Genomic DNA, 24,797 nt, shown 5'->3' with positions numbered 1-24,797 from the left:
TTATGGACGACTTGACGCACGCTGTTGCTGGTGTAGCTCACGTTGAGAAACCATATCAAGAAGGCCAACTGCATATTCGTAAACTCGAGGTCTTTCGACAACCCACAGAACAAACATGCACAGAAGCAAAGGCAAAATTGTAATTATAGTAAAAGGTCATGGATAGAGATGCAAAAACGTTGACACACATGTGTATTGTGATTTCGCAGGAAAATGTGGCAGACGGAGAGGAATGGTTTGGATCGATGGACGCTTCAATGGTTCCTGTATTGGTGTATTGTACGTTTCTTACATGGTCTTTTTGCCGCTCATTGACTTATTGATTGATCTTAGTGTGAGATTGAATCTGAAAAGAAGCGTTGTGACAAGGGCATCGAGAAGGCACAAGCATTAGTGGATGAATCACAGATCAAGTTGGATGAAGAGAATGAGAAGATCCGACAAGCGGAGAGCCAGGTACGTTATTACTGGAACCATGGGACGACTTTTTATTGATTCATTCACATTGGTAGAATGAAAAATATGCTGTGGATCATCGTTCACTTGTCAAGTACCGTGAAGAGTTGACCGAATTACTGGATGGCCTATTCAAGGAGATGGAGAAAGAGGAGGAGGATGCTGTAAAAGCCGCCAAGGAACAAATGGAAGCGACCAAAGCACGTCTGGACCAATGCAAGGAAGATGCTGAAAAGCTGGATAAAGTGCGCGAGTTGCTAGACAAGGCTGACAAGAGCATGATTGAAGCCATTGTGGAATTACGGGAAAGCAACGACAAGAAATCGGTGCCTGAAGGGCAAGTGTTCTTTCCTCAAGAGGCTTACAAGGCCATCAAGGAAGCACGTGAATTGTACCCCGCTTTGCCAGGAATTCCACAGCCTGTCATGTAAGTTGCTATCATTAAAATCTGATGATTGAATTGGTTGTTCATATATATCCTCGTTTTTCAGCTACGACAAGAAACCAGATGAAACAGGTGCTTTCTATTCCCCAATGCAGAAGTATCTTTGGGATATACGTCATGGATTGTCTGATATCAGAAAATGGTGTGATGTTGAAGCCTTGGCATTGATGGATAAGGAACATGAGGCAATAGTCGAATTGGGTACCAAGACAGATGCATGGAATATGGCACGGCGAGACATAATCAAGCAGCAGCAACAAGCTTAAGGTTACCTTTGGATGTATTAATTTTGTTATCGTTTTCCCTTGTATTCTACTGTACTATTGCTATTACTATTGCTACTACGTGTAATGGATTTGTATAAAGGACGTCATATATCATTCGAGCGAGATTTCTGATCGAGAGAGAGAGAGAGCGAGACACGTGTTTCAAGTGTGGAAAAAGGATAAAGGAGATGATCATCACTGCCGATCATCACGCTATTAATGTCGTCAATAAGCAACAAACAACGTCAAAGTATGATTCTATACAAGAGGGGATTTATTACTTTTCAAACAGCATTGCTGCAGCAGTGACAACTTCATAAAGGCTAATCATAGTAGTAGTAGTAATAAAAGGGTTTTGAAGCACAGCAAGATTACATAACATATTAGTCATAGGTATATATAGGCATGTAAATGTGGGAGGATGGGAGAGAGAGAGAGAGTGAGAGGAGGAGTAGAAAGAAGAGGAGGAGGAGGTGAAGGATTTGGTTGATGAGAGAGAGTCGAGAATAGACATTGGAGGCCGAGACAAGAGAGTTTGTTAAATTTGATACACACAAGAGGAGATCCGATCCACGGTTCCACTGCACTCGACAGTGACGATGATGTAAACATCCGTATCCTCTGAAGCAGGTCAAGTTTCTTTTTGTGGGTTTCTAATGTTGTTGCTTCTTGCGGATCATTCGAGCAGTTCTGAATTCACATTCACGCCATGAACGACCTGGCAAGTCTTCAGCGACCGATTTCCAAGCTTGTTTAAATAGACGCGAATGCTTCTTGACAGCCATCAATAAAAGACGATCCTCTGTTGAGGTCCATTCACGGTGTTCCATTGCCTTTGTTTGCAGAGTCTTGAAACGACCCCAACAGCAGCCTCGCGAACGATGTGGTAGATACTTTGCTGAAATCATGGCCCATGATAAGCCCTGTGTGTAACCTTGCTGCAAAAGATAGTCCTCTTCAGCTGTCCAAGGAGTACGTGTTTGTGGAGTTCGTTGCGGTTGTCGTGGTTGTTGCTGAGATGGCTGTTGTTGTTGTTGTTGTTCATTCACTGAAGGGGATGATGGTGGTGTTGAAAAGCAAGATGAGACTGGACTATTGGCTGTTGACGATGATGATGATGATGAAAACGTGGATGTTGAGGAAGAAGATGACCAAATAGGCGACTTTGGAAAATCGTTGGCATCGTTTTCATTCAAAACATTCGATGATGAACAAAGCAGATTTTTAATATCCATGGTTACTGTAAAAAGTGTTGTTGCAGGAAAAGAAAAGGACAACGGGGAAATGGAAGTAATAAAGATGTCGCCCTTTATATAATCGTTTTGGGTGGGTGACCCATTGTCGGGGGGGGAGGAGGGTTCTATTGATGCTCCTTTTTTGGAGCACCCACGTTTGCCGTGTCTGTCAAGATAAGGAGTGCGTACATAATAATAAACACGCAAGCATCATCACCATCATCGATCGGGTCGTGTTATTCATTGCTTCGGATCCCTTCTTTTTCATCCCTATGCGTGGGTGCTCCTAACCGATCTTACGGGCATATGCATGCATAACTCTTTTTGAAACCGTCATTATTCCCATATCTGTGTTCCTCAACCCCTACTAAAGGAACAATAAAGACACGCACACTCATTTCGTCATTGTTACTCCTTCTCTACTTTGAGGAAAAGCAGCTACTTGTTTTTAATGAATCCCAGTGTGTAGGTTCATTGTGTGATGTTCGTGGCTCTTTGTAATCCGCTCGTTCGAGGAGTTCACTTGGAAGGTAAACGCGTGTTAAACATGTCGATCGCTGATGTATAAAAGATCGGTTGATTGCCTTGTTTCTGTTTATGTCAATCAACATCATCCCACCACCACCACCGCCCGCTGTGGATTGGATCATGGCATTTATTTCCCCTTGTTCTCCTTCCGCTCAAGCGGAACATGAGACGCGTCCCTGTTTCTTTTTTTCCATCCATGATTAATGACGGCAAGGAGAGAGCAATTGTGCTTTACATCCTCGCATACACACACACACACACATAGGTACATCATCCCCTTTGGTGTCTCTTTTTTCTCTTACTCCCAATGCATGATGATGATACCTCCTTGCGTAAAATGAAACGTGAGAAAAAGCTGTGTCAACGTGGTGGTGGTTGATGATCATGCATGCATAATATAATAATCAAGCGAGGGTGCGCGCCAAGTTCTTGTGTGACCCCCATTCAGGGTGATGCTATATGCGTGTGTTTATTCTAATGCATCGGTTGGCTTCATATGGCAACAAGACCGAGAAGAGACATCACGCACAATGAAAAACAATGGAAGGCGAGCACAACGAAAATAGCATAACGGTGGCTAGTTTGCTGCTGTGATTACTGCTAAACCATGTTGCGTAACATTGCCTGCAGCAACCTGCAATTATGTTTCTGTCAAAAACCGCTCTCGTTTAAGGTTGCATGAGCGGAGATCCATTGTAGTGTCATTGGTTGTCTTGTTGACAAATTCCATGATCGTCACCATGCATCTGCCATTTCCCACTGCCTGCTCTATTGACAAAACAAATACTATCACCGATCTTTTCCCACTCACATCAACACGTTAGTATCATGATGATACATAGGTATATTTACACTAGTGCCATTATCAAAAGGGTGAGCTATAATTAAGTAGATGGCCCCATCGAGTGTTGTTCTATTAGACACATCATCGTCAGCTGTACATAGTGCCAATAGAAAATACAATGCCAATGAGCCTGAATATTCACTGTGGGAAGAAATTAAGGCGGACAATTGAAAAGACAATGCCAAAAAAGTATCGATTATGCTTTGTAACTTGCTCGTATCCTAATACACATCGGGTAAAGGAGAGAGAGCGAGACACAATGATGAATGGGTGGTCCTTTTCCCTGGCTTACCCCCGAAGTCTTGGATCGCGCGACAAGGGGAGGGGGGAGGAAATTGGAGGGAGAAAGCGAGGAATGGGAAAATAGGAGGTGAATAGAAAACGTGGCATATGCCCACGAGGGAAACACGCGACTTTTTTTTCCTTCTTTCCAACTTGTAGATCGCACAGACCTGTCCCACAATGAACCCTTACATGGTAAATGATCTTTGTTTAAGCTTTTTAGTTTTCTTTTTAATAACTAGCGTACAATGGAAAAATGATGCTTTTTGACTGTGTATGAATGGGATAACATGATTCTAGAGTTCTTTGACCTCGCCATTGTGATAACAGCAAATGAGCTGCACCCGGAATTCTGCAAGTTGATGATAAAACAATTTCTAGGTTTCAAATAGATATATAATTAGCCCATGGGGTCAATAAAAAGAGAGCAAAAGTGTAGCTTACCAAAAGATGTGCCTGGCTGGTGGAAAGTGTTTCGCCTTCTCGGCAAATGGTGTAAGGGACGGGTAAGGTGACAATACCGTTCTTGAGAGTGGTAGGCATACCCAATTGACGAAGAAGAGGTTCCATGTTGTGAGGCATAGGGTCTACACCACGTTGTACTGGACCTTCCGGTAAGCTGATAGTTTGTGTGGCAATTGATCCTGAGCGAGCATAATCAGGTTGTGTGTAGCTTTGGAAATACTGAACAACGACATCGTATGGCTCGTTGGTGAATAACAGACCCACTTCACTGTGCAACTCCTATGATTCCATATCAATGATTAACATCCTCCTCCCATAATCACATACATAGATCCCTTTCCCTCTCTCTTTTTCCATACCTTGGCAATCTTGGATAATCCAGGCTTGTATTCTTCCTCAACTGTGTTGCCCAATGCCTTTGCCATAACACGGTTCTTGCCATAAAAGAAGCGAGATGTCTTAAAGTCGTTTCGGATCTCCTTTAAAAATGTGTTGCGCATATCCTTGACAGAGTAAAGCCAAAGGTAATCGTACCGATCGACAGCAGCTTGCACCTATACAATGCCCGATTTCCCTTGGTCAGTGATCTCAAGTCCTTTTTCCTTCAATGCATAAACAGTTACCTCCTCGATCAACTTCTCCTTTCCTTCACGACCCTTCTTCTCGGTCTGTGTCAGCGATACTAGAATGAAGAATAGTTTAGGCTTGTGTATTCATAAACGTAATAAAGAAATGTCAATTCGTTGCATACCCACGGTCGATCGTTTGGACTTTGGCATAGTTGTATATGTATGTGTATATGAAGAAAGCTGCCACTCGCTTTTTTTCTTGTGCACTTTTGCTCAGCTATCATTCACCGACTCAAGAGCGGAGGAAAAGATGTCACAGTGCGCTCGAAAGCCACCCATACACCATCGGCATTGTGTGTGTTACCATGACTCCGTCTCCCTGGAAACATCATTCATGGTTGAATACCACATACCTTCATCTTTTACAACTATCATGCAAGTAGTGTGATACAACATAGGGAAGCCAACAATATAAATGACTATAATGCGAGGTAGACATCACGTGACCGGGTCGTTGTAGCAGCAAACCAAAATAATCAACATAGATGATTTCCTCGCTTTCCCAATATGACACGTATCCCAAATCACAACCATGAGCATCTTACTGCCATGCCAACCCAATGATACAACCCATATAAATGCCTTTCACTCGATTTCTTATTCTATTGTTGATCCGATGTGGAGAGGATGACAAGCTGGGGTTTGTGTGGGTGGTGGTGGAGATGTTGAGGAAGGGACAAGAGAATATCGAAAGGGATTGTGTAGTCGCTACCATGATTGACGGTTGCTCATTGAAGAATTGGCTAGCCGGTATTCACGCAAATCAGCTGTAAGATCATGCATTCGAGTCCCCCAATCTTTTAATCGGACAACCTTAATCCCGAATAAAGAAAACAAACTTTAGTTTCCTGTTTTCATTGTTGATCTTGATCAAGTAGAGGGGTAACTTACCATAGCTGTACAATTATCCTCTGTTCCATATTGATCAGCAATGTCAACAAGTTTCTTGGTTGACATGGTGGGGTCAGCTCCCTTCTTTACCTACGCCATCCTTTCAGCATAACCATTTTTACACAACCCCCCCTAGAAACCTTTATCCTCCTTACAATGTCCACAATTTCTTGCTCTGACATGACTGATGTCAATCCATCCGTCACCAGTACCTTTGGAAAAACAAAGAAAAGAATAAGACCACATGCGTCCATTTGCTTTCTCCTTTCCGTTTCCCCCCTTTTTTCCCTTAGCTTACCAGGAATGCCGCCGGATTGTCTTTACGAATGCTGTATCGTACTACGTCGGGTTCAGCTGAGACACCATAACGCTTCAGTTTAGCATCACCAAATGCACGGCTGGTGGCCAACATGCCAAGGATTCGATCATCACCCCACGAGTCAGTGGTAACAAAACCGGCATACTTGCGTAATCGATCCTGCTCCAATGGATTTCCAGGATGGTGATCCCCTGTTGTAAGTGTCACTACTTCACCCGAGGATGCATCACATAACAATATCCTAAATAATCTCTATCAGCATAAAATGTACATACATGATCCAAGCACATGTATACCTACCGCGTATCTCCAACATGACCAATGATAATATCATAAGCTTGACTTTCCCAGAAAGGTCGCTGATCCTGTGGCTCAATGATAGCGATACTGCCGGTAGAACCTTCATGGTAACCTTCAGGGCCATCATCTTTAAGTAGATCCAAGCACTCGGCATCAGCCTCCAAGAACGCCAATGTCAGCCGTTGTTCCAATGTAAGATCATCTGGGTCCACTTTGGGCTTCATATTTTCATCCACAAGGTCATTCAATGAATTGGGTATCTTGAATCGTCGAAAATAACCACCATAGGTACGTAATGATCGCATGATACGAGGTAAATCGTTCAGTGACACCGTTTCTATGCGACTATGCAGTTGCTCTGCCAACCTACAAATGAATTCACGTGCATGAATATCTCCAAATTCTATCCCTTGAATATCCCCCCTCCCACTTACCAATCCGCGACAATAGGTCCCCCATGTCTAAAACACAAAGAATAAGTCCATGTACCATTATACTGGTTCCTTATCTCAATTACCCATCAAACACGCCAAAATAGGCACGATTAGCGTCACGCCGCATAGCCTGCATGTGGGAGCTGGCTAGTAACTCTAGAGTAACCGCCCGATAACGATCCTCGTTGTGGTTTCGTGTTCCACGCGAGCTGGTAATACCTGTATACCCATATCAGAAACGCTGTAATAAACGGTACCTATCAAGTCATTGCTCACCAAGAAGCTGCTTGGATTTGTTCAAATTGAGTCTTAGCAAGTGTTCTATTGTAGCGAATAAAGGTGTGAGACAACAATGGTTGCAACGTTCAATGGCACAAGCAGCACACACTCACCTCCACCTTGCGGCTTTGTTAAATAGTAATCAAGCGATGCCACTGGACATGATGTTGAAAAGAGACGTTTGGAAAGGAATGTGCAAAGGGGTGGCCTGGAAGCCAGCGAGCATAAGACCATTGCAAAAGAGTGAGGTACAATGCAGAGTAATCCCGCTTTTACAAATGTTAATCCGCCTCCACCCGGCATTTCCCCGCACACTGTGATATGACATGAGACACACACTCTCTCTTGAATATGTGTATGGGTGAGGGGTAATCCACGACAAGGAAGGGAGAGATAAGGTATAATGCAGGTGGTGGCTGCTGTTCCTTCTTTACAAAATGTACCTGCCCTTATTACAAAACAGCAAAAGCTAGTGGTAAATAGTAGTAGTGGTAATGGGTATCATGTACGTCCTTTTTATTGTCGACAACAACATTAAAATGATGATGTTGATCCTTCACTTGACAAGTTGGATGAGCTGGTGGATGAGCTGTGAACGAGACGACGACGATTCAATGCTATACGAGACAAAAGCCAATAAGCACCACCACGCTATCATAGAGTAAACTACTAGCAATGCACTTACGACTGATAATGGCTTGTAACTTTGGGACATGCTTTTGGCAGTATAGGCGACCTTCATGTGAATGAAAATTGACAAGTGTCAAGCGACATCCCTTTTCTGAGCACTGGTGACAAGGTGTAAATTTAGTGTCATTGATTCCTTGTTACGCTCTTGAAGAATGATACATACCTTGAAGCATGTTTTGTGATAAGGTCGACCATTAGCATCGATCCTCTCAGTGACAAAGACCTTGTGTGTACATATAGTGCAATCCATGACGATCTCGGTGGCGAATGAAAGAGGAGGGGATATGATCCAAATGCTGCGAGTGTGTAACCGGTGTTTTTATCTTGCCTCATATATATATACAAAAATGTGGTCTCCTTGCTTTACTCAGAAGTCTTTATTCATTGCACACCCCTTTATCCCGGAAATCTCCTTTCTCCTCCTAGCACATGGGCGGGAAGAACATCCACCAATCCTTGCCTTACACCCACAATGGACCACTACTCCTAAAAATACACAGTATCTTAATTGCTATCATATTTACTCTTCTACAATATCCCATCATGCAGTGGTTCACCACAAAAAGTTGTCTGACCCTTGCAGATCATTCCTTTATCTTGTACTGGCTCTGCAATGGTATGCAAAATGGAATGTCCCTTGCCTTGATTAAGCATCCATTTCTTTATGCTTGTGGAACCATGCGGATACACAACAACAACCATGTACTGAAACAACTTGATCATCGAGCATAAAGTGCTACAGCTGCCTCTGAATGCGGGTGTTGTTTCCCAGCAGCAGCAGCAGCAGCAGCATAAGCTGTAGCATGCAGATGTCATTAAATTGTATACATGTATCCCCTCTCGTAACCCCCTTTTTTTTACTTTATAGTCGATGATGAGTATTATATGGCCACAAAGGAGTGCTAACGTCTACACACCATGCTATTGTCTATGTCGATCACCGAAATCATAAAAACTGATCCACAGCGTCCAAGCATAAAGATGTTGATGTCTACTATTACTATGGAGTACTGCATGTCTTTATTTATTTCATCAACGCCTCCTCATTCTTTCTCTCCTTGAATAGAGTAGCCTGGTATGCAGAATGCACCACATGCCTTCATTCGTCCGCACGCAAGTCGCAGCCTGTGAAAGAAATTTGCCACACATACATGTGCATGATGCAATATAATCATCACTACGTACTTGCGATCGATTGGGTATTGACTCATCAATGACAACACCATCGCTCTTCCTATAGTGAAACGTGTTTTATCAAGGATGATTTAAATCGCCATGACATGCTAGCACCATTTTACATTCTCTTTACTTTCCAATGCACGTAGTCCCGTTGAAGACATGTACATACGTAGTTGTTGTTGTTTACCCCGCATGACCATAGCATGTTTCATGGTTATCCACATACGTATGCAGTAAACTCTATCATGTGCATGCATCATCGATTTAGGTATGCTTGTTGGATGTAGCGTACCCCACAATCATATTTGAGAAGAAGGTATTGCGTTGGATGACGAGGATTGTTTTAATTGAAACATGCTTGAATACGAAGTTCACATCACTTGACGACTGTGGCGAGAGATGTTTGCATTGATCGTTGTTACCAAAGACGTGCATGATAACATTTAGCAACTTGGCTTTTTCTAAACACGCTTGCATCCCCGTTTACATCCAAGTGGCTAGTACGTCAACCTGAACCCAACAGCACCTAGCTCAATATCCTTCCCTCGTCGTTGCATACATGATCCATCATACGATAGTAACCAAGGATAAATAAACATGGAGGACAGATCAGTGCATCCCACCACGACAACGTGCATGATCGTACTCATACATAGGCCAGATCCCCATACATATCACTTTTTGTACATCTCACGCCACACAATAAAAACCCATACGAATATAAGGTACAGTGATTCGTATATTAAAGCAAGTTACTACACGAATACAAAGCTGCTTCTACACAATGACTCTCTGCTGTTCAAGTAAAAATGGCTGGCAGACAAGATGCTACAAGTAACTTGAGACAATGAAGACCTTGCTAATGGCAACTGTGGGAATGAATGCTGTTCCGCTTGATTGTGGAAGAGGAGTGAACAAAAGAATGTGTAGTGTCGAGGAAGACACGTGTTGGGAGAGTGACAAGAAGAAGGATGTGTACACGCCATGGACTTGCCATTCAGTCGAAAGCAATCGGATCAAGGCAAGTGTAGGATTGGCATGATGGGTTGAAGCAGGACAATCGATCGCAGGTCATGATTGTATACTTGAATGGGCCCACAGTTGAGAATGGGTGGATGAGTCAAGAAGTTGGGAGTGGAAGAAGTGGAAATTAAAGTGAGTTGAGCTGATGTTGGGATGATACTTCTTTGTTTGAACGTTGTTCAGTCAAATCCCATCGAATCAAGAAAGTTGAACGATAGTGGAGATGGGCTGGAGCAGGGCAATCGCTCACATGCATTAGATTGTACAACAAAGGTGAGTGGGAGAAATGGGCTATTAGTTGGCAGTTTACAAATAACTTCCCAATTTGATTCTTCTGGTATTGAATGATGTTTCGTTGTTTGAGCGTTGCTAAGTCAAATCCCCTCGAATCAAGAAAGTTGAAGGATGGAGATGATGGACTGGAGCAGGACAATCGTTCACATGCATTGGATTGGGCAACAAAGGCGAATGTGAGGACTGGGTTATTAGCTGGCATTTATGAACCATTCCTAAATAGTGTACAAGAATTATGCATCGCCTGTGCTGACTGACTCAAGTTACACAACACGTCCCTCTGCATCTTTGCTCTATTATAGTCATACTACTTTACATTAAACAAAGACCACTTCTCATATAGCATCACCCTTACAGCATATGTAAAACATAAAGGTGCCTGTATCTCCAAACTTTACAATCAAACGTGGGCTCTTTAATAGATCAACGTGCTCGGCGGGGTCAAAGGAACCTTGTGTGAAAGTTTCACGTTGATCGTGGCCAATCCCAGATTTCGCAATGTCGCTACCAGCCAAACTGGATCCAGGGGTCGACCTCTTCGACGACGACGACCAAAAAATATTTTTTGAGCTGTTTGCGACATTGAACACGAAACTTTCACACAAGGTGCTGTTGGCCAAGCCGAGCCCATTGCTCTAATAAAAACCCCACGTTTGATTGTAAAGTTTGGAGATACAGGCACCTTTATGTTTGTGAGCGTGATGCTATATGAAGAGTGGTCTTTGTTCATTGTCAAGTAGGTGGACCCTGGCAGAGCAAAAGATGCAGAAGGACCTCTTTGTGTAACTGAGTTAAAAAAACAGGGCTTCAGGGACAATGTATGACAGGTACGCATACCTCAGTTTCAGGTCATACATTGGCATCTAGCAGCCACTTTTATCCAATCAGCATTGTTGAAAAATCTACGTGATGTGAACGATTGTCCTGCTCCAGCCCAACATGCCCATCATTCAACTTTCTTGATCCGAGGGGATTTGACTGAGCTACGCCCAAACAAAGAATATGTCAATTCTTGAAAGGCAGACCCTGCGAATGTGTTTGTCTTTCAAACTTGTGGACGCGCCCATTCCAAATTTTCAAATGAAGCGTGAGGTCTTTATTAGAAAATATTGATCAGCATGTTCGAGAGCACCCTGGTGACCAATTTTCAAGTTGGAGGTGGGCAACTTCGGGGCGGTGGGCCGTCCGCTCTTTTGTTCCGGATCGATCCCGTCATCCACCATTTGGACCTCCCCGCATTTTAAATCTTCACAATGAACTCTGCGAATTTTATTTGAATGAAGTTGATCAGCATGCTTCAGAGCACCTTGTGTGATAGTTTCATGTTTGAGATGGGCAATCTCATAATCAAGGATTGATGTACAGTGTTCATGCATTTATACAAGAGGTATCCGACCTATTTAATTTCCACTTCTTCCGCTCCTAGCGTATTGCCTTTTCCTCCCATTCTCAACTGTTGGTCCATTCATGCGCGACTACCACCTGCAAACGATTGTCCTGCTTCAATTGACCATGTCAACCCTACGATTGTCTTGATCCGGAAGCCTTCGACTGAATGGCAAGTTCCATGGAGTATGCACCCCACTGCAACACACTCATCTCTTGATACTACACGCTCTCTTGCATACTCCTCTGCTACAATCAAACGTAACAGCATTCAATCCAGCAATTGCTACTAGCAATGTCTTTACTCCATTGTCTCAAACAGCGTTCACAACCTTGTCACTTTACTACAGCACACGCTCTTGCCACGATCAAACGCTGCAGCTGTTGCTATTATCGAAGTCTTTATGCATTGCCTCGAACAGTATCCTTTACTTGCAGCAACTTGCTTTCCAGCCTTTTTCGACGCGAACAACAGATAGCCATTGTATAGAAGCAGCTTTATTCACGTGTTGCCTCTTGTTTCAATACATACGACTTCCTATGGACGATGCCATATCATCTATCAAGTACACTTCAATACAAAGACTCTTTACATGGTTCAGCTGCGATGGAATATGACCAAGAAAGAGATAGACCAATAGCAGGATGAAAAAGGAAGGTTATCAGCAACGATCGCATGATGGCTCTTTCTTATTGGATTTGCAATGGCTATGGATGGAAGGATGCGATCAAGTGCAGGGATGAGAAAGAATACTGGAATGTTGCTTTGTTTATCGCGTCGTCAGCAGGAAGGATGGATCATGTTACGTGGATACGGATGAAGGTGATGATGGATTGGAATGGCATGGTTGAGATGGCTTTATCTTTGATGGAGATGGTTTACCGCCGTGGGTGATTTGGAATACTGCCTATGTAGAAGGTTGGATCTCTTCTATATCCATTGACTTTGTTACAGCACACCCCCCTCTACGATAGCATTTCTAGTATCAGCGTACACCCCATTGAATTCAATTTTATTCGCTTTTAGAACAAGAAAGTCTTATACCATTTGCATTTGAACATTGTTTTATTGGATGGGTGGATGGTGCACATGAAACAAACGGGCATTGGTTTTTACTTTTGAGATACAATAAATAGTAGTTGGACTACTGGGTTATTGATGATGATGATGAATGCAAGGATGTGTCACGTGTTAGATGGATCAAACAAGGTTATTAGAGATGTGGGCTATGACACTGCACTTGCTGTTCACTACGAATTAGGCCATCCATCACGAACTCTCCCAAAAACAGCACCTAACAACACTACAAGACATACCAGATCCTTCCACTTATGGATACTCGTTGATAGTTCTTTGAAAATAAAGGCTACCCAAGCATAAATTGTCAAGAAATCCATGATTTATTCATTGCGTTCTCGATTTAGTACTTATCTTCCATATGCGCATTATTCTTTATTGTGCCCAGTTTAGAGTTCGTCCCGTAAAACATGGGCATATGGCGTATTCGCAGGCCCGAATCCAGTATGCAATGCATCAAAGATTGGATCTATTTTTGAAGAGTAAAAGAAATTGGCACGGGTCACATCGTTATCAGGGATAGGCCTCGGCAACAGAGCCCTTATTATTGACTTGCATCGATACAATAAAGGGCCTGAAAATATCCTATGTTTTGACATGTGCCATGAAGAATGGATGATTTCATCTCCTTTAGGCGGCTGTTGCTGTCGTTGTGGCAACCGCCCAAGGGAGGGCAACATCGTTATGGGCGCTTGTAGTGGATTCCTTGATTGAAATAGGCCTTGATTAGTATAGGATATAGCTTTATTACACCGAGGTGGAAGTATTCTGTACACGTTACGTCTCGTTCCATTTGTATAATAAAGCTGGATTATCACATGTACACCGCATGCTGATAATAAAAGCGTGATTCACGTGATGTTGTTGCCATGAATCCATCACTCCATGAATCCATCACTGTTTGAAACGTCATGATGCAATCATCGAGCCAAGTTAAACAACTGGCAGACTTGTAGGTTTTACCTTACCTCTTCCTTTTTATCACTTCCCCTTTTTTAATCAGTCAACCATGAGTCAGCATCCCAACGCGTACACGCTGGATCGATTACACGATCTCAACGACTATGTTCAACTTGTACAAATTTTGAGGAATCGTCTTGATGATAGCCAAGTTGATATCAGCTTCGAAGTATTGTATCAGCTTATCGATCGCTTGGTCGTACGTGATACAAGGCATGCAAGCGACAACGTCTTGCGTGGGCTCCTTGATATCGCCAATGAATCGATTATCAGGCCAAATCAAGATGTAATGACGAGTCTTTCAGCATTACCAGCCACGTACAACAACACACCCTTTCCTCAGAATACCACAGTTTACTATGTACGATCATTACCTTTGACAATTGAGCAGCTACACCAGATTATGGAGCGTTATCATCATCATTATGCAGACAACTTGTTTTATGAATCTATGCATGCATTTATCCAAGCACACGTCGACCAGCCTGGTACTCAAGTGTGGATTCGATATGTTGGAGCAACATCGAATACGACACCAGCAACACGGCTACAGGACGACTTGGATGCTGCACGTGTCGTGGGTCGGCGACGCTTTAACAACTTTTATCGTACCATGACCGATATGGATATTCATTCTCAATTTCAAGTTCATGAGATTTTCCCATTACGAGTTCAAGGTCTATTTGGCCAACGAGGCCCCAATCAAGAGGTGTTGGACGCCACCGAGCGATTCTTGATACATCTGCTTGACCGCAATTTCTTACTCAACAGCCAACCTGGTGGCTATTTCATATCATATCAACCGTTGGCTCAGGATCAACAATTCATCCATACAATCAATGCTGCTTATGCCTATGATCATTGTACTGTTCTGCGTCAAGTGCAGGTGGCGCGTCGGGAATTCAATCAAGATGTTGTAGCCGCTTTCGATCAGTATACAGCACAACTTACACAGCATGACGAAGCTCTTGCAAATTCCATAACGCAACAATATCTGCAATCAGTGTATCAACAATTCACGCCACATGCAGCGCAGCAATTCCAACACAATAATAGCGGCATTATTTTTACCCCGTTGGTCCTCTTGGGTAAAGACGTGTCCATACACAACTTTTCGAATGCAACAAGCTTCTACAATAGCAGATCAGGCACTGTGACCCGAGACTTTATTGATTCCATTCTATCCACTATGTCCCATGGAGAGGAAGTTGAAGGTGGTGATGAAGAGAGGGAACTGTTGCTGCCTGCAATGATCGATCTCTGGCCTATACCACGGCACCGTTTTTTATGGGAGTTGCACATCAACCATGCAGCAACATTGCTTGATATTTTGAGACCACTTGTCTTAGTCTCGTTCAGTTACGAAGTAGCAAGGGTTGCTCGCTCGAATTTTCATGGAAGGTACGTCTTGTGTTATGAACTTGTTCTTTATGCCTCATACGCTATCATTATAGGCATTCTTTGTCGAGGGAAGGGTACAGACAGCTGGCAGGGGAAGCACGCGTATGCAACTATGACACGAGTTTCAACTACGACACCGAACCTGAGGATGTTGAGCCTGCACAACATTGGTGCGTTGTTGTCTACCATAATGATCCAGGGAACGCAAACTATGGCAGCGTTAATCCAATAATCACAAGATTCATGCATTTATGCTGGGTGCGAACCATCATCTTGCTCAACACATGCCTTGATTTCTTGCAACACCCAAACCTTGTTACTGCTGCACCGGGAAGCCGTACGTTTTCAGAACAAGTGCTTGCCGCATCTGCTAGTAGGGAGCCCGATCAACTGTCAACGTCATTACAAGAAGCACGTGATGCCTTGAATGAGTACCGAGCTAATGACGCTCGAGGTATGTATTCCTATTTTATTTCATCGCTCATGTCACCTTGACTGATCACTGACTACCATATGCTAGATAAACATATGACATTTGCTATACGTAATGAAGGTGTGCTCGATGCCCGAAACCATGAGATGGTGGCTGCTGTGAGTACAGCAACGTTGCGTCGACGAATCGATATGTGGGGTATATCTGCTCCTGCTGGCAGCGATGAGAGAGTTCAGCAATACGTCTCGATCATTCGACATGATTACCCGGACTTGTATTCCAGCCCATCTTTTACACACAATCGAGCTGCATTCCGTAATTGGTTTATCTACGTCATGAACGACAATATCAATATATTACAATCCTTTTTGAGACATGTCCAGGAAGAAACGACCCCCACTTCCGAAGGCCTACCGCCTGGATTAGTACGGTACCTGTTGCAAGTCTGTCAACGTCCTCCCGAATGGCCACTGGGTGATGATACGTGGATAAATGTGAAAGAGCTGAGAGATATCGCCATGGAAGGGGCACGACAAAGATTTGTTGATAGAAATGGAGCACCGATGGGTAGAGCTCAAGATCCACAAGTATCCAGACAATTGCGCAACCAGTATCTTGAATCCATAGGGAATGTTCCATACCATCGATTTAATATGTGCGAACTCCATGTTGGAAGCAGAAAAGCAAGGTTCCGTGTAGTGGTGGATGGTGAACAAAGGCATGAAACAAATGGTCTGTATGTTGGCCAAGCAATTCAAGCATGTGGACCGACAGTTTACATTGACTTTGATCCCCAAGTCACGCGCCATGGATTGGTGTTTAAGAATGAAGCTGGACAACTGCTACCTTCTGCTCGCAATCCCACAATCATCTATGATTATACCCTTGTACAACATGCCAAAAACTCTTATTTCCGTGTATTCGTTGATACTTTGGGTGATCATAACATTCAGCCTCGTCAACAAGTAATGGAAGAAGCGGGAATCGATGAGCCATTTTCTTTGAAACGAATATTGAGACCGTACTGGATGCTTGTATGTCGTGATGATGTTCATGATGTTTATCTACGTGCTGAAGATGTTCCGGGTGACGAACAAGATCAACCAAACTTTACAACTGAGATCACGGATTATATCAATGAACATGGGCGAGGGATTGATCGTTTGGTGTGGATGAATTATATCGAAGACACAAGACGTGGGATGTAAGTAACAGAATGAGGGATACTTATACATACATAACTTCCCTTATGAACTCACTTTTATAACAAATAGGGTCACCATCAGTTGTGCATGGAAAGATCTGCTGAAACATTACAATTTGGCACTTGAAGACATAAGCATGATCAGAGGTATTAAGAGGTGGAGAATACCTGCATATCCTGGCGAAGATGCAATGAGAGATATAGCTGTTAGAGGATCAACAGGCCAAGTAAGGACAAGAGCGAGAAGTCGCAGTGCTCAACGTTACACTCGCCCACTTGGATATAGAGCTCGAGGAAGCCGGAGCACCACACCAGGTCCTCAATGATTTGGTGATTTCAACCCATTATCAACGAATACGTCTCTATATGATGATTTCCGAACACGACATGTCTTTTAGTATATCCAGCGTGCATTACTCATTACATTGAACTTGGACGACAATTTGTATCATCAGCATGGTTTATCTATCTCCAATCCTGTGCGATTTGCTTTTCTCTTCATTCACTTGTTTGCTCTGCTCCGGTTAAAGGTGTACGATGATCTGTACCTGCATTTCTCTCATCCTTCACCCCATTTCCTGTTGCCGATTATAGTTCTTGTACCATGTCTACACTCCCTATCGTACATTGTGCCACCTTTATCTTGTTACATTTTTCACCGCCTCACTTTTCCAATGAATCTTGGTTGGTTTTATTGCTCTGATGTAAATAGCATGAGTATCCTTGTTAAAACTATGCGCCCCGTGATGAAGTTTGCACCCTTTCTACGTTAAGCGAGAGACCACCGCATGCAGTAATTTTGCCACAGAAGCATTATGATGATAAAGAACTGGTCCGTATGGTACCAAAGGAGGAAAAGGTAAGCTGTAACTGCATAGCCATAGCAGGACTTATGCAGCCATGTTTCTTGAAGCAATGGATCCTGCTCCCAGATATAGTTCACATAGTCGTTGAGGAACGTCCAGCATTTACGAAATGCATCTATAGCCAACCATGGATCAGCCATTGTGCCTTTAGAATCCCTCCCTCTTTGTACCTTTCCTTACCCGAAGTAGTGTCATCTTCTACCAAAGCGAATTCACGTAATATCAATGAGCTGTAAAGGGTCCATCGTTGAATCGCCTCCTTGACCCAACTGATAGTATCATGTGGCGTGACCAAATGCTGATGCACAATGTCGTATACCCAATCCACCCAGGCACCAATTCCATTTTGATCGTTGTTGGCTGCTTGACACTGCCTTTGTAACAATAGCTTGACCTTGTTGATTATACATCCCCAAGATGAATATTTTTGCAAGTGAATGAAATCCACAAAACTTACGCTGTTGACCGAGACCTTCGTTACCACCCCAAGGGGACATCCATTGCGCTCCATCCAGAATGTTGTCAATGCTGTTCTTTTCCCAATCCACAAGCATGTCTTTGGCTTGAGTAGTAAGATCATGATGCGCCGCTTGGGCCAATTGATTTGAAATCACCAATCGATCGAGCTTGGATATGAAAATATGCATCACTATTTCACCGTATGAGAAATGATTGACTATATACATTTCGGCTTCTCCTCCTTCTCAAATTACCTGCCATCTTTTTGCTTATCAATGATTCCGAATATCCACTCAAGGCCGTCGTGCAGTAGCTTGATAGTTTGGATGAACACGATTTCAAATAGTCATGTGTTGCTTTGCTGATTGGAACGTGTATTGAGGGGAAAAGGACATGGATGATGGTCTATTACCACAGCAATGAGTCCATGTTTCTCGATTATACATTGACACTCACATTATATAGCACGCAATCCCAACGCCAAATAGCGTTCATCACTTGTGAATCTCCATTCATGATCTGGCGGATAGGATCTGATATCGTTGAGTAAAATTGGTGAACGCAATCGCTGATCTATTTCTAGTTGTCAATCTCCTATGATAGCTATCCATTCTATTTTACACTTACATCTTGGTTGAGTAGCATGAGCTTGAGTATCTCTTGACAATGATTATGGTACAGTGATGTGAGTTGTTCAGATTCTGGTTGCCGAGAAGGATCGGTGGTGTGTGGTGCCATGAATAGCTGTAGTGTCGGGATCTCTCGTTCCTGAATTTCTGATTGGGGTTGCTGCTGTGTCGATGATACTTGTTCACTATGACCATTGATAGGTAACCCAACATGCTGAGACGATACATCTGTATTACTAAAGTTGCATTAATGATGTGATTCACAGCTTGGACCCAAACATACTTTACTATCACGCCTTGTTGTTGTGTCATTGGCATATCGGTATCACCATCATCCATCATGGCTGTTGAAGGTGAAGGACTTGTGGATCGTCTTCTTTGTTGTTGTTGTGATGATAATGGCTGTGGTTGTTTATATGCAATGCCGCAATAGTCGTATCTCGATTGGCCACGGATACCAAGTCGTCGAGTGCGTATACCCAGGAAAACCGTTTTGACAAGCTTTCCAAAACCAGCTGCGTTGAGTGGTTGCTGATCAGGCTCGTTGACGCGAAGGTACTCAATGTAATCTTCATATACACGCGATCGCTGGATACCCGTATCGTAGTTGTCTGAATCATACTGATAAGTCTGCGATAGCCTGGGACGATCAACATGGGGATCACAGGTCAACTCTACCCTCCCTCTAACTCATTGGCATGTTGCCTTGACAACCATACACACACGCACACACACACACACATACCAGGCCAAAATGCTCTGATGGAGAGAGCTATCGACACCATTGTTTGCTTGACTTGTTCGCTGTGCAGCTGCCATTGCCCGAAGGTGATTCTGTAAAGGGAAGCGTTGTGAAGGACAACCAAATTCAACTCCATCAATCTTGTGCTATTAATGGAACATGTTTGTTAGCCCGACGGGACCACTGAATCATGCACGTACCATGATCAACCAATATTGTTATCAGAATATAGACGTTGATGGTTACATGTAACCTAATCAAGGGCATCTATCACATTCATAGAATGCTAACAATACCTTAAAGCTTGAATCAACCATTACACGATTATCATCCTCCACCACTCTACTCCAAGGACTCATAGACCAATGCATGTTTTTATCAACAAAAATCAAATAGATACTGCTCAATTTCGAAGCGTACACTAGATGCCACAGCCTTGATGAATTGGAAACTAACATTGCACTTAAACTTGGAGCCATCTAATCGCTCGAGATTGTTTGATCGCACCAAAAGCCGTAGCGTCGTTAAGCTTGTAATCTAGCAAGCATCCCAACCATAAATAAAATGCCTATCCATATGACATGCAAAGACCAACCTGCGTTTGAATATCGATCGAGTCTTCAAGGGTATCATCGATAATACTGTAAAAGATGGCCAGCATACGTTCAACAGGAAAAGCTTTGGGACCAAGAAGCTGAGGTCGCATCTATTCCCAACCATTGGTACCATTGTCCATAAAGCCAATCACATGTTAATTTACATACCTTGCCACCGAGATTGTCTACTTTGGCTTTACGAGTACCGCCTCCTTTCTTACGCTTGCGTGCCTCACCGGCCTTGGCAAAGTATCGTACATCGTATCGCGGAGGATTATAAGATGCCAGGAACGCAGCAATCAACAAGAATTTTGTGTAATACGGTAATGCGAAATAGCCTATCAATCACTTGTAAGCCTCCTCACACGTTTGCAACGATCCATATAAAGGACACTCACCTTTGTCACGTGATTGCTTTCGAAATAGATCCTCTGCTTCAGCATCATCCAATTCATCCAATCGCTTCGTTTCCTTGGCCCATTCAGCACTCGAAACCTCTCTCAAGTAGAGTTTATCTGTTGCTTTGGCAAAGAATGGTAATGCCAGCTGATACAACCTTGATCGCTCGGACACCCTTGCTATTAGCACACGTATTAGTCCACCTTTGCATACTAAGAATGCCATTCCAAACTTACAATCACCATCCTTCAGAGGTCTGATGTATATCGGAAACAAAAGTGCCGCGAGATAACGCAATTCATTGATGTCCTTGCAGTTGTGATTGAAGATGTTGTAAATGATTTCAGAAAAGCCGTCGACAAATTCGTCATTGAGCTCAACAGGATCTCGACCTTCCACTTGGATCAAACGCGTGGTGTAACCTTTACGCAGGATCTCGATTGTGTCTTGCTTTGTGTATTCAGGAAATCGCATCACCAGTGGTTCATAGGCACCTCCTCGAACTCTGAACTTGTCAAAGACCACCGTGCTGATCATGATGACACAAATATTTCGACCCGTCTATCACATTTTTGTGTTGGTTGGTACCAATCATCCCATCCATTCAAGCATTGAAAGAGCATTACCATTTCTGCTAGCCGTAATAATGAATAAATCAATGTAGATCCCATGTCACGAAGTCTCTCGGCACGATCGAGTACAAGATATCGCGTCTCTGAATCACCAAACTGAATCATCCTCTCATCATCCAATGCAACGCCTTCCTGGATCGCCTTTACAAATTGATGAATGTTGTCTATTCGGCGTACACCCGTATACTTGTTCTCGTATGAAGGCGTCCAATCGCACCACTGGTTGATTGTGTGTTCGAACAGCATGCGTGGCGTATGACATTCGATGCAGTTGATAAATGACCACATGGATCAAGCAAGTGTCTTTTCGAGAATGGCACGAACAACACTGGTTTTGCCTGACGAGGGGTGGCCGTAAATGAAAATGCTGGGAAGAACGGCATCGCTAGGCTATTGTCGCAGATCTTTAGTATCCTCTATACCGATTGACCTTGAAATAAATATTCACCTCGCCCATGAGCTGTAGCAATGTGGCAATTTACTTTGATCGCCCAGGGAATTGAGCTTCCAGTTCCTGCAGGACCATGATAAGTTTGAAGGAGAGAAAGTGATACCACGACCGAATTTGACAACTCAGCTGGATATCGAGTCGCCCCACTCCCAACTGAGCTTGATGTGTGGTATCTACCCAACCTTCATCTTCAAGACCTTGGCATTTTCAAGATCCAAACCAAGCACTCTACCTGCTGTTGATGCATATCAACAGGTGATGGTTGTATACATCGATCCTCTATTATACATTGGTAGGAATTCGTTTAACCTACCATGATCTTGCATCCTTTCATCTCCCAAATAATTGTAAATGCCATCGTCAAACTTAATGCATATTGTCCACTACGTGCTACCATGACACTCTTCCCTGTTCTTGGCGATACCACACCCATAAATAAAAAGCAATGTAACACGACGAATGTGAACGTGCAAGTTTTAGTGGCAAGAGGACATGTGATTGGCCTATCCAGATGTATGCGCATGGACTTGTCTTTGTGGAACCCCAAGAGCATTGGTGTTGCATTGCCCAATCGACGCAGGATACAATCAATCATTATGCCTTTTCACAATGACCATGGGTCACTGCTGCATTCCTCTTTTAAGCAGTGGTCAAAGATCATCAGGTAGACTTATCAGTTGTTTATGCTATTGCAGCTTCATCGTGACCCTTGTTAGGTGAGGGATCATTTATCAAATCAATCAATCACAGCCTTCTTTTCTTTTCTTTTCTTTTCTTTTCTTTGTGTTGACAACCATTCCCACGCCCACTATTGCAAGCACGCAAAAGCAACGCTTGTTCCCACGAAAACCATCACACATCTCTTTTGATTGCGCACGCCATCCACGTCTGCCTTTTGGTACGTAATAATGAGAACGAACATGTAGTTTCGATGGGTTAGCTATTCCTCGCCTATTAATCTTTGTGATCAACTATATGCAGCCCATCGATTCATTGTCTCTTTGTGGCATTCATCTCCCCTTTTTCCCTGATGATGGCTTCTTTGTGATTATGTATGGCTATTTTCATTTTGTATCTCTTTCTTGTGTATTGATGTTCCTTTGAGTAGTGATACCTATACCTCGTATCTCTGCAAGCAGAAAGCAACATTGGCTTAGGAATAGAGCTGGCGGCTTTTTTGTTGGTGACATAAATCCTTTGGCAAGGCCTACCTGCTGAATTTACACTTCTTCCAAACAAGCCGAGGTGTATCGGTTGAACACCGCACCACAGATACTCAAGTCCTTTCCCTATCAAGAAGAATACGACAACGTGGTCAAGTTACATTGCCTCGTCGCATGGAGATGTGGGGTGTATCAGCGCCTACAGGGAGTGCTGAAAGAATACGCCAATATACATCTCTCATTCGCCATGATTATCCGGACCTGTTTGCAAGTGAATCTTGTATCAACAATCGAGCAGCCTTTCGTGGATGGTTCATGTACGATATGAATGATAATATCAGCATCCTTCAATCATTCCTGAGAAACGTACAACACGAGACGACTATCGTTGTTGCTGATCTGCCACCAGGTTTGATCCAGTATCTTTTAAGAGCGTGTCCAAGACCTGCTGATTGGCCAGAGGATGATGACTCGTGGGTGGCTGTCAAGGAGTTGAGAGACATAGCAATGGAAGGAGCAAGACAACGCTTCGTTGACAGAAACGGCGCACCGGCAGGAGTAGCACAAGACCCTGAAGTCTCACGGCGTTTACGGAACACATATCTTGAATCAATTGGCAATGTACCGTATAATCGATTCGACATGTGTGAGCTCCACGTTGGCAGCAGCAAAGCAAGATTCCGCGTAATTGTTGATGGGCAAGAGCGCTACGAATCAAATGGTATCTCATGTCGGACAAGCCATACAGAACCTTGGCACAACTGTTTATTTCGATTTTGATCCAACGATCACACCACATGGATTGGTGTTCAAGAATGAGGATCGACATTTGCTACCTTCTGCTAGGATTCCCACCATCGTTTATGATTATACCCCATTCTGGCATGCCAAGAATTCTTACTTTCCCGTATTTCTTGATACATTACTGTAATATCACTTATACGAGAGGAGACTAATAAGTCACGAGACTCAATAATATGATTGATCCTTTATTCAAGTGGTGGTTGTTGAGCGTATTTATAGCTTTAAGGATGATGGTGGTTAAAGAGGGTGTGTGTGTGTGTGCTTCCTAATGGAGTATACCGAGAAGGTGTGTGTGATACAACCATGCAACGGGTGCTACAGTGATGAAGCGTGTACGTGTATAGCAATAGGTGACCAATGTGGATAAGGTTGGTGATGACAAGGTAAACCTTCATTCGGGTGATAGGGGAATTCCATCGTATGATAGAGAAAGCAGGTTGACAAACGTGAGAATGTGTACCAGGATACAACAATTGGCCATGTCGTAGATGTAAAGAGATGAAGGGTGCCGCTAAGGGTCCGCAGGCTACCACTTCACTCCGACCAATCACTCACTTCTTCAACTTCAACTTCAAATTGCTCCTCCTTGACCTTCCCAATCACAATGGCGTCTTCTTCATGATACTCCTTGACTCCTCCGCTACATCCTCGCACTTCTTGGTTGTCAAAATCTTCACCTTCCAAACCAGGCAGGCCACCCGTATATCATCCACCACGGGCCGTTTCAAATGTGTCACGTGTAATGATACGTACAATGGTAGAATCTCCAAGGTAAGAGTAGATAAATAGATGATAGCAATAAAAGGATCAGAAACGAATCAAGAGATAAAACGTTCGATGTTTATTCTTTGGTTGACTTGGCTTTTATACAATAAACTAATGTTGATAAGGAATGTGAATGGGGTGTATGTTGTAATGTCAAATGATACTTGTGGGGCTATAACGGTGTAACAACAAATGGTCATGGGGCTGTAGATGATTGTAAAGGGTGTGATGTTTGGTAATAGAAAATGGATAACAATGAAAAGTACGTTG

General features: G+C 43.2%; 9 protein-coding genes across 9 annotated transcripts; 3 read left to right on the top strand and 6 right to left on the bottom strand.

Moving 5' to 3' along the window:
* Positions 1 to 2: 2 nt before the first annotated feature.
* Positions 3 to 1,167, top strand: O0I10_012111 (uncharacterized protein; the record flags this gene model as incomplete). The annotated part of the gene is made up of 5 exons (XM_058492057.1): positions 3 to 139; positions 210 to 279; positions 334 to 456; positions 513 to 883; positions 948 to 1,167. 5 exons carry the CDS (start codon positions 3 to 5, stop codon positions 1,165 to 1,167), a joined length of 921 nt encoding a protein of 306 aa, XP_058337169.1.
* A 653-nt stretch (positions 1,168 to 1,820) lies between these two features.
* Positions 1,821 to 2,402, bottom strand: O0I10_012110 (uncharacterized protein; the record flags this gene model as incomplete). Its single annotated transcript, XM_058492056.1, has 1 exon — positions 1,821 to 2,402. The coding sequence occupies one exon, from the start codon at positions 2,400 to 2,402 to the stop codon at positions 1,821 to 1,823; it is 582 nt and encodes a 193-aa protein (XP_058337168.1).
* Positions 2,403 to 4,352: 1,950 nt separating this feature from the next.
* On the bottom strand, positions 4,353 to 5,300 carry O0I10_012109 (uncharacterized protein; the record flags this gene model as incomplete). Its single annotated transcript, XM_058492055.1, has 5 exons — positions 4,353 to 4,433; positions 4,501 to 4,800; positions 4,881 to 5,075; positions 5,145 to 5,203; positions 5,273 to 5,300. The coding sequence occupies 5 exons, from the start codon at positions 5,298 to 5,300 to the stop codon at positions 4,353 to 4,355; spliced, it is 663 nt and encodes a 220-aa protein (XP_058337167.1).
* Positions 5,301 to 5,858: 558 nt separating this feature from the next.
* On the bottom strand, positions 5,859 to 7,607 carry O0I10_012108 (uncharacterized protein; the record flags this gene model as incomplete). Its single annotated transcript, XM_058492054.1, has 9 exons — positions 5,859 to 5,963; positions 6,042 to 6,131; positions 6,197 to 6,253; positions 6,340 to 6,601; positions 6,661 to 7,026; positions 7,095 to 7,121; positions 7,178 to 7,313; positions 7,371 to 7,415; positions 7,487 to 7,607. 9 exons carry the CDS (start codon positions 7,605 to 7,607, stop codon positions 5,859 to 5,861), a joined length of 1,209 nt encoding a protein of 402 aa, XP_058337166.1.
* Positions 7,608 to 7,907: 300 nt separating this feature from the next.
* O0I10_012107 (uncharacterized protein) lies at positions 7,908 to 8,313 on the bottom strand (the record flags this gene model as incomplete). Its single annotated transcript, XM_058492053.1, has 3 exons — positions 7,908 to 7,990; positions 8,059 to 8,161; positions 8,227 to 8,313. 3 exons carry the CDS (start codon positions 8,311 to 8,313, stop codon positions 7,908 to 7,910), a joined length of 273 nt encoding a protein of 90 aa, XP_058337165.1.
* A 5,719-nt stretch (positions 8,314 to 14,032) lies between these two features.
* On the top strand, positions 14,033 to 17,347 carry O0I10_012106 (uncharacterized protein; the record flags this gene model as incomplete). Its single annotated transcript, XM_058492052.1, has 4 exons — positions 14,033 to 15,384; positions 15,438 to 15,838; positions 15,905 to 17,021; positions 17,092 to 17,347. The coding sequence occupies 4 exons, from the start codon at positions 14,033 to 14,035 to the stop codon at positions 17,345 to 17,347; spliced, it is 3,126 nt and encodes a 1,041-aa protein (XP_058337164.1).
* Positions 17,348 to 17,790: 443 nt separating this feature from the next.
* Positions 17,791 to 19,920, bottom strand: O0I10_012105 (uncharacterized protein; the record flags this gene model as incomplete). Its single annotated transcript, XM_058492051.1, has 9 exons — positions 17,791 to 18,002; positions 18,068 to 18,247; positions 18,345 to 18,536; positions 18,601 to 18,751; positions 18,803 to 18,919; positions 18,974 to 19,211; positions 19,259 to 19,615; positions 19,721 to 19,863; positions 19,918 to 19,920. 9 exons carry the CDS (start codon positions 19,918 to 19,920, stop codon positions 17,791 to 17,793), a joined length of 1,593 nt encoding a protein of 530 aa, XP_058337163.1.
* Positions 19,921 to 20,095: 175 nt separating this feature from the next.
* O0I10_012104 (uncharacterized protein) lies at positions 20,096 to 21,590 on the bottom strand (the record flags this gene model as incomplete). The annotated part of the gene is made up of 6 exons (XM_058492050.1): positions 20,096 to 20,254; positions 20,313 to 20,423; positions 20,482 to 20,651; positions 20,712 to 20,891; positions 20,949 to 21,273; positions 21,339 to 21,590. 6 exons carry the CDS (start codon positions 21,588 to 21,590, stop codon positions 20,096 to 20,098), a joined length of 1,197 nt encoding a protein of 398 aa, XP_058337162.1.
* Positions 21,591 to 23,132: 1,542 nt separating this feature from the next.
* O0I10_012103 (uncharacterized protein) lies at positions 23,133 to 23,889 on the top strand (the record flags this gene model as incomplete). The annotated part of the gene is made up of 2 exons (XM_058492049.1): positions 23,133 to 23,642; positions 23,707 to 23,889. The coding sequence occupies 2 exons, from the start codon at positions 23,133 to 23,135 to the stop codon at positions 23,887 to 23,889; spliced, it is 693 nt and encodes a 230-aa protein (XP_058337161.1).
* Positions 23,890 to 24,797: the final 908 nt, after the last annotated feature.

Source organism: Lichtheimia ornata (genome assembly GCF_029851405.1).
Source record: "Lichtheimia ornata isolate CBS 291.66 chromosome Unknown scaffold00112, whole genome shotgun sequence".
Classification (NCBI taxonomy): domain Eukaryota; kingdom Fungi; phylum Mucoromycota; class Mucoromycetes; order Mucorales; family Lichtheimiaceae; genus Lichtheimia; species Lichtheimia ornata.
Note: the sequence above shows the minus strand (reverse complement) of the source record. Positions and strands in the feature narration are given on the sequence as shown.